This window comes from Onychostoma macrolepis, chromosome 04, assembly GCF_012432095.1.
Source record: "Onychostoma macrolepis isolate SWU-2019 chromosome 04, ASM1243209v1, whole genome shotgun sequence".
Taxonomy (NCBI): Eukaryota; Metazoa; Chordata; class Actinopteri; order Cypriniformes; family Cyprinidae; genus Onychostoma; species Onychostoma macrolepis.
Genome location: NC_081158.1, coordinates 15,503,864 through 15,520,499, shown reverse-complemented (window position 1 = coordinate 15,520,499; position 16,636 = coordinate 15,503,864). Strand labels below are relative to the sequence as shown.

At 36.2% G+C, this 16,636-nt stretch overlaps 1 protein-coding gene across 7 annotated transcripts in view; it reads left to right on the top strand.

Moving 5' to 3' along the window:
• Positions 1–35: 35 nt before the first annotated feature.
• The window catches only part of phf21b (PHD finger protein 21B), a 54,526-nt gene continuing 37,925 nt past the window's right edge, over positions 36–16,636 (top strand). The window contains exons 1-2 of one of the 7 annotated variants that reach the window (XM_058772456.1): positions 36–107; positions 574–755. Coding sequence is in view for 6 of the 7 variants with exons in the window: in XM_058772449.1 (XP_058628432.1) it covers positions 13,204–13,208; positions 14,218–14,269 (57 nt within the window). In the remaining variant the exon portion in view is untranslated. Of the gene's footprint in view, positions 108–573; positions 756–7,735; positions 8,143–8,305; positions 8,567–10,546; positions 10,562–13,153; positions 13,209–14,217; positions 14,270–16,636 lie in introns of those variants that run through there. The other 6 variants (XM_058772454.1, XM_058772453.1, XM_058772449.1 and 3 more) reach the window with 6 other exon arrangements.

Below are 16,636 nucleotides of genomic sequence, written 5' to 3'. Positions count from 1 at the left end.
CGCATGTGCACGGAAAAGCGGCACCCGCGCCTCACACTGCGCATGTGCAAAAAGCAGTAGCGGCAACAGCTCTGTGGGAAATGTAGTCTCTCAGTGCAGCAAAGGCGGTATGGAGTCGTGAAGAGAACGCAATGAATGTTTAAATTTATTTAATAATAACTTTTAAGATAAATAACGCTGTTTTGTTTCAGCTTGTTACATTTAAGTAATAATGTTTGGTGTTTTTATTATAGTCACACTAAAAAGGTGCAAGGGACATAAGATTTACTGTGTTTGTAAAAATATTAAATGTTCCTTTTTATTTTATAATCTAATTCATGAAATGTCCTTGGACACAATAGCTGGATAGTAGTAGCTGGATTAATCACATGGGCTTACCTTCTACTTCCACTAAACAAGCTTGTTTGTGAGCATTAACCTATCGACTCCCTTAGGAGAACCCTCATCCACCCCAACTGCCTTTCACCTGCTGTTGTCTCCATAAAAGGGGCATAATATAATTTAATTATATGATTCTGCGTGTGAGTGGATATTTTGACAGGTTACTTAATCCAGCATTGTTTCTTCCTGTAGGCACAGTTACAGACACTTTTGGTTGCAGTGGCTTGGAGGAACAGATGGCTGTGTTCCAATCTCTCAGGATCCCATACTTCTGTGCCAACTCAGAAGCAGGTGTTTCAGAAAGCAGGATGTAATGCCAGAGGTCCTGATGGCCACAGGAGATCCCTGGACCAGCTGGATGTGAGAAAGCCGAGGTCTGTAGCCATCATACGAGACTGACTGTGCTGTGTACAGTCATTTCTAATAATTAAAAGCGAAAAAGACATTTCATTTAAAAATATAGAAGGCCTTCAGACCACATATTCCCCCAGAAGTTTTTAGGCTGTCAAAACTACATTTGGCAAGACTTTTTTATCCAAAACGATATACGATGCGTTAAAGGTAAACATTTTATTTGTTCATGCATTTCATGGGCATCAAGCTTGTGACCATGCCATTGCTAGGCATTGGAGAGGTTCTCCTGCAGAGTTTAGCTCCAACTCTAATCAAACACAGCTGAACAAGCTAATCAAGGTCTTCAGGAATGTTAGGAAGTTACAGACAGGCGAGTTTGATCAAGGTTGGAGCTAAACTCTGCAGCAAAGTGGATCTCGAAGGCCAGAGTTGAGAACCTTTGCTTTGGAAATTAATATGGTTTCTTGACTTAATCTTCAACTTTATATTGTGAAGCACTGAAGAGCCTGTGGATGTCTGGACAGTTTATCTTTTTGTAGCCAAAGACATTTAAATTCATTGATTTGTCAGATGCTTTTATCTAAAGTGACATTTAAAAAAATACAAGTGATGCCAATATACCATAATTCAACTGAGTGCTCGAATATTACATTATTTTAATCAGTTTTTTTTTTCATTGTATTTCATTGCATTGAAAACAGTCTTGATTTTAAAATAGGTTCTCAATAGGGTTTCAAACTGGGCTCTGGGGACCCCCCCATGGGGCCACCAGGGGGAGCAAGAATTTCTGCTAAAAAAAAAAGAAGAAGTGATTTTTAGGGCAGTCAAAGTTAACCTTAACTAAAGATGTTAATAAAATGTTAAACATGGCTTTAACAATACAAAGGTGAATACCGTTTCATGCCACTTTCTAAAGGCTGAACGGACATCATAGCTATTATTTTATTCTATTGATACCCCTTTTTTAACAGTAAGATATATATTTTTTTTTGTTAAAAAATGAGTCTTTAAATCTCTTTTCTTTGAATTGTACATACGTCCAAGAATAGTTTGTGTTATCTTTCTGTGGAGTTTCTCCTCGCTAGTCACCTTATGGAGTTTGAATTGTACCATGCTCTGCAAATTTGCTGTTGAATAATATTTATAGCAAAAAATGTGCTAAAATTATTTCAGTTTAAACTGAATATGTTTTTTAGCTTGTTAGGTTAACATAACAAAAAAATGGCATCAAACATTTGAAAACCCCTGTTTTTAGAGCACCAGCCCTAAAACAGGCTAAAATAGACGTCCAACTATTAAAACTTTTAAATCTATATGGAACCTTTTCATTTAAAAATGAAGTTACATATAAATAAGTAAGTAGAACAGTGGAGAAAGTGTAAAAGCTGTGATTAAGGTAAGCATTTCTAAAGCATTCTTACACTCTTGGCAGGCCTATTGGTCACTTTTTCAGTTTCGATTTACAGAAGGACTAAAATGTTCATAAATCTGATGGGAATAGTCTTCCACTAATCTCATGTAGCCTGACCTTTACTATTAACATAAGGTTGAGTCCATATTGCAGCTTATTGCAGCCAAGATCCACCCACTTAGACAGGAAGACACCATTTTTTAACAGTCTAATAATAGCAGTAAATGTGGAGACATTCTGACAAAAAAATCTGAATTTGACCATTTTTCCTGTTATCCCAACATGAATCTGATTCTTTCTGTCACCTATGACTCTGACTCAAAGCGGTCATGGGTTCTCCTCACTAGTTTCTTAATGAAGTCATACGGGCTGATTATCATTTTTTTGCGGAATGCGTCTCTAATTGCTAATTTGTTCAGATGACATATTTAAATGTCAGTCAGGCAGCACAGATCAGTGAAAGTCTAATTATGCAGATTTAGTTAACATGCTGTAATTAGAGAAGTGAATGGACAAATTAAGAGGAAATTTAATTGGTTTCTCTTAATGGAACCATCTCTCTGGTATTATCTGCATGTCTTTGACCATTATTTCAGCACCATAAATCTACCGCACTACAATCAGTTTAATCTTTGAAATGAAAGTTGTCATCGAAAACAACGATTACATTAAAATAGAAAGACAACTTGCCTGACGATGTGAAATCTATAAGTGATTGTGATGGATATTAAAGCTAAACGGAACTCAATCTGCAACATTTTATATTTACACCCATTAAATATCAATGTTTACTGACTTAAACATTTCTCTTTCAAATAATAAGCAAGAAGAACATGATGCAAAATTATAGATTAAGTGCATTACTGTAACAAATTGTAATGCATATGCAACATTTAGCCCTCTGTGGTTATATTAAATAAAAAAATTATTCAGTGTCTAGACAATGTTTTTCATGTATTGTTTTCTTAAAAATGTGATATGCCATGACATGTTTTATTCATATCTTTTCTGATGTTTCAAGCTTTTCTGCCTCTCCAAGGAGAGATGAACCATAAATGTTAAAAACTGTGATGAATACGTTCAAATAAATCTGCCTGCCTCACACTTAGTAGATTTACAGCTGATGAAGCGTGTGTTCATATAAATTGGTTTAGCAACACAAACCACCTCAGAGTAGTTTCGGGAGAACCTATAGCTCTATATTGAAAAGTTAGATATTTTAAAACCTTCAGCTTCAGACTCGAACCTGTAGATCCCACATGAACACCCTGTAGAAGTGGTGGAAGTACAGTACTTAGAAATGAACAGTGCCCCTAATATTGTGTTTTAGTCATTTCGTGTTTGTTTATCATGTTAAGTCCACCCACTGACTGGCACATGAGTTGATTATGTGATACTCATAGTGCTGGCATAGATGAAGGTTACGGTGTGATAAGATCTCCGCTCTCTGCTGTGATGCTTACAGTAAGAGCTGAGCTCAAGTGACACACTCACATCTATTCCAGGAAATTCCGTTAGTAAAGTCAGAGGGTGTCTCAGGCCAAGATAGTGTGCTGGCAAAAATATCTGATGCAGTTCATGTCATGACCAGTCACATGTAACACAAAATGTAAAAGGAAACTTAATCACATTATGTGATTTATAGACCATGTACTCAATTTTCTTTATACATGTTTAACCTAATGCTTCATTTCTGAATATATAAGCATTGCCAGTTCTTATGGTTAGTGTTTGGCGCCTTCTTTTTTGTGTTTTAGGGTTAGACCCGATCCTGGATTCTTCTGTTCATCTTAGAGTTGTTGTCATAGTAACAGATCCGTGAGCTCCAGAGGTTTGTTTAATGTAAACAGGATTAGATTGTGGATTTATAAGCAGAGTTGATACTGTCTGACCCAGGTGCTGTATCAATCTTATGAACAGTCTGTTTTAAAAAGCTTTAATATATGCTATGGGGCAACCCAGGGTCATTATAGTTAAATAAAACTACAATCGTAAAAAAATTTCTGCTAAACGACTATATTTAATTGTGATGATTTTGGCTCAAATTTAACAAAAACCCACCAATTCACTATCTCAACAAATTAGAATACTTCATAAGACCAATACAAAAACATTCTCAAAAAGATTCTCTATGGGGTTCAGGGCTGGTGAGTTTGCTGGCCAGTCAAGCACACCAACACCATGGTCATTTAACCAACTTTTGGTGCTTTTGGCGGTGTGGCCAGGTGCCAAATCCTGCTGGAAAATGAAATCAGCATCTTAAAAAAGCTGGTCAGCAGATGGATGCATGAAGTGCTCGAAAATTTCTTGGTAAACGGGTGCAGTGACTTTGGTTTTCAAAAAGCACAATGGACCAACCCCAGTAGATGACATTGCACCCCAAATCATCACAGACTGTGGAAACTTAACACTGGACTTCAAGCAACTTGGGCTATGAGCTTCTCCACCCTTCCTCCAGACTCTAGGACCTTGGTTTCCAAATGAAATACAAAACTTGCTCTCATCTGAAAAGAGGACTTTGGACCACTACAAGTGGTCTTCTTCTCCTTAGCCCAGGTAAGCCCCACGTTGTCTGTGGTTCAGGAGTGGCTTAACAAGAGGAATACGACAACTGTAGCCAAATTCCTTGACACATCTGTGTGTGGTGGCTCTTGATGCCTTGACCCCAGCCTCAGTCCATTCCTTGTGAAGTTCACCCAAATTCTTGAATCGATTTTGCTTGACAATCCTCATAAGGCTGCGGTTCTCACAGTTGGTTGTGCATCTTTTTCTTCCACACTTTTTCCTTCCACTCAACTTTCTGTTAACATGCTTGGATACAGCACTCTGTGAACAGCCAGCTTCTTTGGCAATGAATGTTTGTGGCTTACCCTCCATTTTGAAGGCTCAGGAAACCTTTGCAGGTGTTTTGAGTTGATTAGCCGATTGGCATGTCACCATATTCTAATTTGTTGAATTGGTGGGTTTTTGTTAAATGTGAGCCAAAATCATCACAATTAAAAGAACCAAAGACTTAAACTACTTCAGTCTGTGTGCATTGAATTTATTTAATGCACGAGTTTCACAATTTGAGTTAAATTACTGAAATGAATGAACTTTTCCATGACATTCTAATTTATTGAGATGCACCTGTATACACACACACACTACCAGTCAAAAGTTTTTGAACAGTAGGATTTTCAATGTTTTTTCAAGAAGTCTCTTCTGCTCACCAAGCCTGCATTTATTTGAGCCAAAGTACAGCAAAAACAGTAACATTTTGAAATATATTTTGCTATTTAAAATAACTGTTTTCTATTTCAGTATATTTTAAAATGTAATTTATTCCTGTGATTTCAAAACTGAATTTTTAGCATCATTACTCCAGTTTTCAGTGTCACATGATCCTTCAGAAAGACATTTATAACGTTACAAAAGATTTCACTTTCTGATAAATGCTGTTCTTCTGATAAACTTTCTATTTATTAAAGAAACCTGAACAAATTCTACTCAGCTGTTTTCAACATAATAGTAATAATAAATGTTTTTTTTGTGCAGCAAATCAGAATATTAGAATGATTTCTGAAGGATCATGTGACTGAAGTGATGCCAAAAATTCAGTTTTGAAATTACAGGAAAATATATTCAGATATAAAACTGTTATTTTAAATAGTAAAAATATTTAGAAATTTGACTGTTTTTGCTGTGCTTTGGATCAAATAAATGCAGGCTTGGTGAGCAGAAGAGAATTCTCTAAAAAGAACTAGAAATCTTACTGTTCAAAAACTTTTGACTGGTAATATATATGTATATGTGTGTATATGTGTGTGTGTGTGTGTGTGTGTGTATATATATATATATATATATATATATATATTAAAAATGACAAAAACACAACAAAATCACTAAAACTTTAGCTAAAATGAAAAACTTCTGATTGAAAATGCATGACTTTTATTATATGATCTAATTTTTTAAGAGTATATGATGTCATTATATTGCTGACTCATTGGCAACCAATCACCATTGCTGATCATGGTTTCAAGTATCTTGTGTCATTTCCAAATTAAGTGTTTGTTTCATTTCAGCAATGTTTACTGCCAAATGTTTACTGCATAAAGGTAATTGAAATTAAGTTATTTTAGAAAGTTGCCATGTCCTGTGGTATGACATTCTTTTTAAATCTCTTTTAAAAATTTGCTAATTGTTTTAGATATGCATGCGTCTTTAATGTATTAAAACAGAGACCACAGGACCATTTGAAATGAACTAGTGAAAGTGGAAAACTTCTAAAACATCTAAAAATATACTCTCTTCACAATGCTTTTTGACTTCCTTCATAAGCACATTCGTCAAGAAGAAAACGATTTACAGTCAGTTGTAAGTAAATGCACTGGACTGCCCTTTCTGCATCACATTAACGTCCACATCACATTCATCCTGTTTTGAAAGCTGATTGGCTGTCATTCATTCGGCTTGTGTCTGTCTGGATGCATATGCTACAGCCGCAACTCCTGATAGGACAGCAGGGCAGAGCAGCGCGTGAACACAGCGTAATGCTCCAATGACATTGTGACTTGTGTTTAGAGGGGGCGGAGGGCGGATGCCTGGGAGGGTGGATGGGGGTTGGTACGGGGGCAGGGTGGAGTAAACCCTTCAACTGGGATAAAAATGATCAGCTGGAGGGGAGAGTACCATGAAATGCAAAACACATTAGTATGGATGCTCATTTTAGAACTTTTGCTGTAAAGGGGAAATTCTAATATTAACACACAGTCAGAGTTTAGCTTCATTGATTTTATACAAGCAACTGAACCAAGCTGTTCATAGAAGTAAACACAATAAACTTTATCTTCAACGACAGACACCAGATGTCATGATTTTAGCAACAAAATATTTTATGATAAGGAGATACATGAGGAAATCTACAAACAATACAGACCCATAGAAGTAGAAGCACTGTTACAGACTACCAATAAAGGCAGTTCAGAGGCTCATATTTGCATTTTAATAGCTGGAGGGATTTGTGTTAATTTAAGCTATGTGGGGGTGAGGTCTGTGAGGGGCTAAGGGGGTGCATACACAGTCACAAACCTTAACATCATTCATACAGCTCACGCTTAATCAAAACACACTCTTTGGTCTCTCAAAATAATCAAAAAAGATAATTTAAGAGCAGCCACAGTAATTGATTTACACATCATTTATTACTAGAATAATATATACATAGATGTTCATAAACATTTCATGGCAGAAACTTGCCAAAATGTATGATTTTTTTAACTGTAAAACTGTTTTCTGCTTTTTATGCATATGGTAGGCCTATTGTGCTAACAAAATAAAAAGGTTTCCAAATAATTAAATACCTTCTTTTCTTCATAAAGTAAAATAACACATTTGATTTACAGCCCATCAGCGCATCTTAATCAACACATTTTTGTGAACATTTGAAACTAGTTCTGCTGTTTTGTATAGATGTGTGGGAGCGCGCATGACTCCATAACTGAGGGAGCGCGTTCACGTGACAGAGGAAGGGAGAGTTCTTCTTTTCACTGCTCCATCCGGGAACTTTCCGAATTAGCATTGACAACCAAAGCGCAACTTTTTCCCCAGGCAAAGTGAAATCAAGCCGCGCGCTCGGACAAAATATAGTCCCCCATTTTCAACTCAAAGTCTTAAAAATAAAGCCGTGCGTATCGGATATGTCGGATAGGCTTTTGCCGTGTGGATGTCGGAGTGGATCTATGTGACTGCTGAAATCTTTAGCTCGCCTTTTGAGCACTTTTGTTTATACTGGCGTAAAGTGGGTGATGAGTCTTACGGCCAGTAAAGAAGCGAGAACTTGCTGTGCAGCCCGAGTAGTTCTTGCGATTGTTATTGTTGCTTTAAAAAATATTTTTATTACGCCACAAATAACGCGGATCGCGTCGAAAGTGGGGGAAAAGTGCTTCTGAAGTCGGAATATGGAGCTACAAGGCCTTCAAGAAGCATTGAAAGTAGAAGTCCAATGTCATCAGGTAAATAAAAATGGCATTTTGTTGAAGCTTTCCCGGGAGTTCTTATGTGAATACACGCTGGAAGACAGAAATCCGCCGTGTGCGAGCGTTTTAATTTGGCTGGAAGTCGTAGGCTTTTAGAGTGATTCAACGCTAACATTCTTTCGCCTTTATGACGCCATAATCACTTTGAGCGCAGATTGTTAAAACGCTCTTTGATGCACTTTAACGCGTGCGGCGTGTTTTTTTGCGATTTGCACTAATAATGCGGCGGTTTTGTGTAGCGATCGGGACGAGACTTGAATATTTATGAGGTTCAAACGGACTCACTGCTCGTCGCTTTGTTCCTCCCTCATATCCTAACTTGAAACACTTTAAACGAAACGTCTTTTCGTTGTTTTATTTCGTTTAGAAACTAGTTGCACAGATGAAGCAGGACCCACAGGTAATTCGTTTTATTTGAAGCGTTGAAGAATGAGGCATTTACATTGGGTGAGAAACTTTGTCGGCATCAATAGTTCTTACGGTCGTTCGCTACGCTTTGTCCTTTACGTGACTTTGTCAAATAACACCAACGGTTTTGTCAAGTTTTGAAAATATTTGGCTTATTTTTTGGGCCGGAATCGTATTGATCCCATGTGTATAATTTTATGACGTTGAGTTTAAGAAACAAATATATTAAAGGCAAAGCAGAATAACATCTCTAAGTGAAACACAAGTAAGAATTCAAGCATGTTTCCAGCATTTTGCTGTAATTAGTGATGAAATTTCGCGTCATGCATGCATTAAACCTGTTAGAAACATATCTGACCCCACCAAGTGGATTAAAACTACTAGAAAATCAGTTCAGTATGCTTTATTTACACACGAAAATTGTATCGGTACGGTAGTAAATTGTTTAACACGTCCATTTTAGTTGGTCGACATGTTTCTAGGGAGTTTGGGAAGGAAAGTTGCTTACTTCCTCGGACATGTTGCATTAAAACATCGCTGTTTAGCGTGTACTTAACCTCAGTGTACTTATTCCACACTTTATCGACAGTCTTTATCGAGGGGTCATTTTTCTTGGTCACATGACGACGTGGTCGAATTTGATTCGATCCCTGCAGTTCACTTTCACTTTTTTTTATAATCGCGACTCAAAAGGAAGGTCATCTATAGCGTTCCTATAGCAATTATTTATAGGTTTATAGGTAATTCGTCTGTTTGGCCTTGTTTTGATGCGTTTGTTATTGAACCTCTCAATCCTTCACTGAATTCGTCTGTTAGAACGAATCCCTCAGAACGCCAGAATTTTGAGTTCGTTCGATGGACGTTCAGTTCGTAACGCAACGTTCAGCACCTCGGACAGCGGCGCACGCCTGCATTTCAACGTGTTTGACATGTCAAATGTCGCGGCTGTGTGTTTTTATGTTAAATGTTTGTTGTGAGGCTTTTTGGTGTACCTCAGTTTGATAGTGGAAGCTTCCATTTTGTGCTGAAGGGGTGTTGGTTTCTTCCTAACATGGAGCAAAAGTCTGCAGAGTTTCAGGCTGGGGGAGGGCTCATTCATGGCCATTCTAAAGAGGGGGAAGGGAGGAGAAAACACTAGTCAGCATCACACAAGACACTATACACAAGCCTCTGTAGGCCTTATAATGCTCATTATGAGCTTGTTGTAATTAATAGTGGCTATCACAGTTAGAATGCTTAATAATTATATACTTATTCCTTCTTAAGAGTAAAATGATGCATTAAATACTATAGGAAAGGCTTTAAAAATACACAAATGCATTAAAATACACCACATATGTTATGTTACTTAATATAAATGATGTCTATTTCAACTGTAGATCGTGTAATTATATCAAAGGGTATACAGTATTACAAGGCATGATGATGTCTCTATAATGCATTAATAACACCCATATAATGCATTCAGAGCTCCGAGACTAAGAGATTTCAAAGTGTATTATTAATGCACAGCTAAATGTTAGCCTTTTAAAAAATAAAACATAGGCTTTCATAACCCAAACAAAAGCTGGGTCTTTGCAGTACAATTTCTACATTTTTATTTCACAGATTTTTCCTGCTCACGTTAAGAAGTGAATTATGTAGGCTATTATAAATGTGCGGAAAGTGTGCAGTGGTTTAATAGAAAATCTAGAGTGTTGCAAACCTAACCACAACATTTATTTGCAAAGTTGAGTGAATTCATGTAATCAGACTTAAATGTCATTAAGCTTATTCAGGCTCTGTATTAGGTGAGCATCTAGAAATATGTTGAACTATAACTGAACATAATATTTGAAATTTATTTGGCGTCTGGGCCTGTACTGACCCATCCTCTTTATATTTCACTCCAACTTTCATTTGAAGGAGGCTTGAAATGCAGATGAACAGGGGAAGCAAACCCTCCAGCATTTATTAGCTGAGAACATCATAATTGTGTGAAGCCTTTGTAAGTATCTTCTGTTCCCCGCAGGGCAAACGTCTTTCATCCATGTATAAATATCTATCTTAGCTTGTGAGTTTTTAATACATATTGCGTGAGAGGGTTTTGTATTGTTGTCTTCTTGCTAGTTGTTGCATCACTGATCCAGAAACGCTCATAAACTTGGTGTAAGTCTTGAGCTTTGATTTGCTCGCTTCTACTCAATTTTTGGTCTCTCTCAGGGCTTACAAATCCTTCCTAAAATGATCCCTCTTTGTGTGTTCATGTGTGTCCCTCATGCACAGTGTAAAATGAATTGTATTGTTTTTGCCTCTTGGAATGGAATAAGATTTCCAATAAGAATAAGATGGCCCGGTTTTCGTTAGCTTGCAGGAAAGGCTACATTTGCATCGTCTGTTTATTCAGATGTTGTTACCCACATTTCCATGTGATAAATGAATAGTACACCCAAAATCTCATTTGATAGAGAGCGAAGAAAGTACAGGTTTACAGGTTGCATAAGTTTATTGCATTAGCACAAGTGCAAGTGACTTGTATCCCTTTGCCTGAAAGCAGTTCAGCGTTCTGTCCAAAGTGATTTGTGTAGCTCTGTCCCGTGGAATGACAGCAGCTTTAATATGTAAAAGCATCTGATTGTAATTGTGAAAAACTGTATTATATGTGACCCTGGACCACAAAACCAGTCATAAGTAGCACGGGTATATTTGTAGAAAAATCATTAGGATATTAAGTGAAGATTATGTTCCATGAAGATATTTTGTAAATTTCCTACCGTAAATATATCAAAACTTAATTTATGATTAGTAACATGCATTGTTAAGAACTTCATTTGGACAAGTTTAAAGGCGATTTTCTTAATATTTTGATTGTTTTTCTCAGATTCCAGATTTCAAATAGTTGTATCTTAGCCAAATATTGTCCTATCCTAACAAACCATACATCAATGGAAAGCTTATTTACTCAGCTTTCAGATGTTTAAATCAATCAATTTCAAAAATTGACCCTTATTACTGGTTTTGTGATCCAGGGTCACATATACATATTATACACTTGTAAGTAAACGTGTAAAAACTGGCAGATGAGGTCAATGTTTACTATCATTATATGGAAAAGAGGTTCAAGAAGAATGTTTAAAAGTTCTTTTTTTGTGTTTTTGATGCATATGTTTTTGTACAGAAAATTCAGATTTGGAGAGACTACTGTTAGAACACGCTTTTGCATAATGAAACGGCTCTTCATGGTACATATGGGAAATCTATGAAACTGTTCTTCAAATGATTTCACTCAATGTTTTTTCTCAACATCTTATTGGAGCAGAATATTACAGTTACTAGAGGTTACAACATGCTTCCTCATTTAAAGTGCATGCAATCCATTATATTGGCAAGATTGATATTTTTCAAAGTTCATCCAGATTTGATTTGGCACACTGGTCGTATCTAATGGTAACGCATATTATTGAGAGCAGTAGTGTGAAGCATTCAAGTTCAAACATGACGGTGTTACACACAAACTCAAGCCCAGACTCAAGCTCAGTGTGTGAGGATATAAGACCTGAAGGAAACATCCAAAAGCACATGATGGATGACCAGTAGAAGCTTCATTTTAATGAATCTAATTGGTTTGTACCATTTTTGATCTGTGCTCGTGTCTCATAGCAACACTGTCCGCGGTAAATCATTCATGCGGTTATTTCTGTTGATGTATTTCACTCTATTATTGTGAAACGCTTCTATAGCCATTCATTCACAATCTCATAAGACATTAAGTTGTGTAAGTGATTCGTTCCTTGCTTTTTAAAGGGCTGTGAAGCATTAGAGGTTTTCAGACCAAAGTGATCAAGATGTCATCTCCATTGTCTTAATATTCTACTCAAGATAGCAGTCCTTTACAAAGCTGTGAGTTGGAAATATCTCCAGATTCTATGAATTGAGTTTAACTGTGTGTTTTTTGATTTGTGTGTCAGTAAAGACAACATGTAAAACAGCACATATGGTCTTGACTCTATGGTAAACGAAACAATATTTTTGTAGCATAGCCAATTTAATGTGTTTTCTATTTAAATGTCATTCCAAAAAAGCATGTATGTACTGTATATTCTTATAAAACTATACATGACATATGAACAGCCAGTATTTAATTATACCGCAAGTCCTTTAAATTGTAAATGTCATATTTTTTCATTTAGAAGTTGTTTTTTCTTTTGAAGAACAATAAAGTGATATTTAGTGAAACATCCAAGCAACTCAAGTCCAAAACTTGCGTATTACATTCCGAATCTTCAAAATTGTCATAGTGAAGTTTTTTTTTGTTTTTTTTGTTGGAGGAACAGACCCAAGTAGTTATTTAAAAATAGTGTTCTTTTCTATATTGGCTCTCGAATTTCAATAAGGACAGAAAAAGCCTTTTTTTTTGGCTTTAGACAAAAGCTAGGCACAAGCTTCAGTGGAGGGGAAAGTTATCAGTGAATAAGGAATTTATTTCAGTCTGTTCCTCACACTAAGCTTTCACACAACTTTATAAGACTTGGAATGTAGTGCACAAGTCATATGGACCATTTCTATGATGCTTTTATGGTGCTGTTTTTGTCCTTTTTAGAGCTTGACAGATGTGGTCCCTAAGAACTGTAAAAGAATTCTCCAGAGTGCATGAGGTTTGTTCTGTCATTGAAATGCATCTGAGCTTGATGTCTGATTCAACACTTTGGCTTTCTGTGCTGTGAGACTGTAATGAGCTAATAAGGTAACGAGATTAGATCACGTTAGATGACCAATAGGATTACTTGATTTGAAGTCGACGCTTTCAATGATGACTGTCTGGCTCTGTTCCAAAACCTACTTTATGGTGCCTTATAAGGCCCATTTTAAGGCTGCATTGTGATGAGCTTGTGAAAAAAGGCAATATTCAATATTCCTGATCCTGACTTAAATAATGTAATATAATTCAGTACCCAAATAATATAAGTACAAATTGTTAAACGTAATTAAAATGTACCTTTTATATATATATATATACCTACTATATGTCTTTCGAAGTCTCAAGCAGTGGTGTCATTTCAATTATACTGCTGGTTCAGAAGGCAGATGCCTGTATAGATAATATGCAGCAAGCCAGCTCAGTAGGTTTTGGAACAGAACCCAACTGTCTGTCAGATTTAATCCATTTTGCCTAAGGAGTTTGATCTATGCATTTGTTTGTAGCATGTTTGTGTCAGTGTTACTCTGGCCTATGATTGGTCAAAGCTTTTCTTTTGCTCAGTAATTTGTTGTTCTGACTATCAGAAGCAGAGGTAGAGTAAGTCATGTAGCCTATGTGATTTGCATGAACCCTGTTTATCTTACTTTTTATGACATGATGTGTACTACAGGTTCTACTCTCCAGATATTTGTACCTATAACCTTACAGTTAACAACCCAAATTTGCAGGTTATGGCCCCAAAATGTTATCTGTTTTAGGCTAGGGGGGAAAAAAATAGGCCTAATTTTAAGATTTATATTTGAATTGCAATCCAATCCATTTGGACTACACATTTTTAAAGGTGCCATAGAATGCATTGATATAGTATTTTAAATTGTTCTCTGATATCTACATAGAAGGTATGTGGCTTAGGTATGGGCAAAAATGATCCAGAAACGGTTTTACATGTGCATTTACAACCCTAGGATTTCTCATTCGCCATCATCCTCAGTCATCTCTCCTTACTCTGTTTATGTGGTAAGTGAAATCTTATGTACTGTAATGTAACAGGCTACCACTAGCAATGAGCTAACCATGTCCCTTTAGTGGCTCGCGTAATTCTATTAGAACGCATTATTTGCTTTCCGTGACTTTCTGAATACAGACACAAACTCATCCCTGCACTTCAAATTCCCTGCACAGCCTGGCAAATAACATTTATTTCCACGATCTGCCATTTTCGCTGTTGTTCTCACTTGTTTCTTCACAATACCTGCAGAACTTCTGATGGTTCGGCTGGCGGCTGGCCTAGAACGTAGGCGGTTATATGCAAATGTTGGGGGCGTAACTATTAGTGATCCCGACTGTTTCGTCACAGTCGGTGTTATGTTCTGATTCACTTATTTTTTAGTGGTCTTTTTTATTCACGATATTTACATAAGGAGGAGGAAACAATGGTGTTTGAGGCTCACTGTATGTCATTTCCATGTACAGAACTGTTATTATTCAACTAGGCTATGCCAAGGTAAATATAGTTTTCCATTCTATGGCATCTTTAACATTAACTAAATAAACTTAATGTGATGCATATTTACCAGTCATACCTAGGGGTGTGCAATATATATCCTCTGCAATAATATCATAATTGTTGTTTTAACGATGTGCAATTTGACATTATCGAGTATTTTGCAAAAACCATTCAAAACACACCCTCAGAGTGCACGCATACATTGTGTGAAATCTAGACTAGTGCACGTACACATTTAGAGTGTGCTCTTTCACTGCATGATTCAGTCTATTAAAATAAATTTAGAATGCTCCCAAATTCAAAACATGGTGGACGAAAATGAGTATATTTTTACAACTTCATAATCAATTTCACACGAAGAGTGCTGTTTTTCTCCAAAAATTACCATGATTACAAATGTGATATTGATTTTTTACAACAGTTCAATAAACAAGATGTTAATTGAGACTTGCGTTTTAGACGCCGTATTTCCTGTTTTTGCGCTATTTAGACAACAAAAATAATTCCAAACACTGTTTTGCATCTCTGAGCAACATGACTGTGATTCGTTCCAGAATTAATCAACCGTTTAAATATGATTTGGTTCATTCACAATGACTCACTTATTAACAGTGACTTGCTGACATCTACTGGTGGTTTTAATTTCACATTTAAAGTATATTTTGTTATTTCAATAATGTCAAATATCAGTATTCAACGTTTTATGTTTATTATATCAAAACATTTGTAATTGCAGGTTAAATGCATTCATGTCTTGTATTAAACAGTATGTAAATACATCTAAATGCCACTTCTGTTCAGATGCAGCTTCTGTTTCCTCTGCATTGCAAAGATGAATTTTGTTGATATTGATATCATTTGTTTGGTAACAACCCAAATGTCTTATTATTCTAATTCACTGATTTAATTTAAGAATTTGACTCTAAAGATAATGGACACTTTTAGAGAAAATGACTTTATAAAGGTAAAAATGCCCATAAAATGTAAAAATCTGTTTAAACTTATTGGAAAAGATTAATTTCTTTCAGTATGGACTGACCACCACACAGAATATGAAGAATATGAAAAACTTTAGGAGTCCGCTGTCCACGGCAGTCCTTAAGATACCAGCACATCATTACACATCAGCAAAATATCGTCTGATTATCGGTATCGATAAAATCCCAGAAAATATCGAGATACAGTTCAGTACAGTTCAGGAGGGGGGCGTGTCTTGTCAGATGTCCCACCCTCTTCTGCCTTCTAATCTGCATGCTTTCTAGGCCGTCAGTAGTGGATGCATTATTGAAGTGGCCTTAAAATACATAAAGACTATTTAATGATTGATAAGATAAGGTTGTGTCTTTATGCTCATGTGATACTGCCTCTAGTGTTATTGGGGCTGCAGAGCAGTGCTTTAGTAGGTCACCAAAGGCTGATACGGTTTCCACATGTGTGCAAGTGTTTACTACTGCCCACGGACTCTTAAAAATAAAACAACTGCTTCTGCTGCAATCTATGAGCTTATTTCCTTCTGAAGTGCTGATTCAGTTTTGGAGTCATACCATGAAAAACGGATTTTATTGATCTTAATGAAATAAAACTGAACACACACTGTAACGTGCATTGCTCAAAATATCCTTTCTAGTCTAAAAAAGAGCCTTTATGAAACAAAATTGTATATGTGACTCAGGGTTACGACTAAATTTGTTTGTACTGAAAATGGTCTTTCAGTTTGGTATGCACATGTAATTTTGTGACTTGTGTTGTTTTGTAATGCATGTTGTTAATTGTAACATTTAATATTATAGTAATGTTCAAGTAATATGGTTCAATCAGGTCGCAGCATTAGCTGAGATTTTTTTAATCCTTAAAAATGTTTTAATTATGATTGAATT